Genomic DNA, 1,178 nt, shown 5'->3' with positions numbered 1-1,178 from the left:
TTTGTAGATTGGATTCGTACCCTCATCCCCGGACCCTGTTTGGTTCAAGACCTTATGGAGTAGTTGATGGTCCTTTTGGATTGTCTTTTGGGTTTACAAGTTCCTAAAACTTGTTGGCGACTCTTTTTGCTCTTTGTCTTTCCCTTTGGAACGCCACCGTACTTTAGTGTATGATCACAGTGGGGTTCAAGTTTGGGGTTATCATAATGCTTGAAATATTCCCTACAATGTCCTCACTTGGACTGCCTTTATATACTTAGTAGGCTCGGCCTCTATCCACTTGGTAAAATAGTCTACTGCCACTATGAGGTACTTCCTGCCCGCTGACCTAGTGGTGAAGAGTCTTAATATGTCCATTCCCCGCTGAGCAACCGGGATCGGGTTGAGGATTGAGGTCAGATCATTTGCTGGCTCTTTTATGACTGGGAAATATTTTTGACACTTGTCACACTTTTTCACATATGCCAGTGCATCTTGCGTCAGAGTTGGCCAGTATGCGCCCCTTCTGAGCACTTCTACTCCCAAGGCCTTTCCACCGATGTGGTTGGCGTATATTCCTGAGTGTGCTTCTTCCATGATCTTCTCCTGCTCCCACTCTGGGATACACCTTAGTAGTGGTTTTGAGAAGCCCTTCTTGTTGAGCTCCCCATTCATTACCACGTACCAGTTAGCGTCCTTCTTAACTTTCTTAGCTTGCACTTCATCGTCCGGTAGCGAGCCGTGAATTTTGTATGCCAGTATATCTGTGAACCAAGCTCGTTGCTGCCCGATGCAGTTAACCTGCTCCTTTTTAGCGATACTGCTTTCCTCCAAGACTTCCACCATCACTGTCCTTGTGAGGCTCTGCAGGGTGGAGCTAGCTAACTTTGATAATGCATCAGCCTGGGAGTTTCCCACTCTAGGGACCAAGTCTATATGGAAGTGAACTAGCTGAGCTGCCAACTTCTTTACCTTAGTTACATACTTCAACATTGTGGATTCCCTAATCTCGTACTCCCCCTTTAGCTGACTGGCGACAAGCTGAGAGTCAGCCTATAGATGGACTGTCCTAGCTCCAGCTGCGATACTCATACGCAGGCCTGCTAAAGCTGCCTCGTACTCTGCCTCGTTATTTGATGCCTTGAATTTGAACTTAATGGCATACTCAAATACATTTCTCTCTGGAGATGTCATTATGA

The 1,178-nt window shown here is 46.3% G+C and overlaps 1 protein-coding gene across 1 annotated transcript; it reads right to left on the bottom strand.

The window, feature by feature from the left end:
• Positions 1–222: 222 nt before the first annotated feature.
• On the bottom strand, positions 223–972 carry LOC145571151 (uncharacterized). Its single transcript, XM_081630230.1, has one exon. The coding sequence runs from the start codon at positions 970–972 to the stop codon at positions 223–225; it is 750 nt and encodes a 249-aa protein (XP_081486356.1).
• Between the last annotated feature and the right edge of the window lie 206 nt (positions 973–1,178).

The sequence above is a fragment of the Chenopodium album genome, chromosome 12 (genome assembly GCF_948465745.1).
Source record: "Chenopodium album chromosome 12, dcCheAlbu1.1, whole genome shotgun sequence".
Lineage (NCBI taxonomy): Eukaryota > Viridiplantae > Streptophyta > Magnoliopsida > Caryophyllales > Amaranthaceae > Chenopodium > Chenopodium album.
This window is presented reverse-complemented; position numbering and strand designations above follow the sequence as displayed.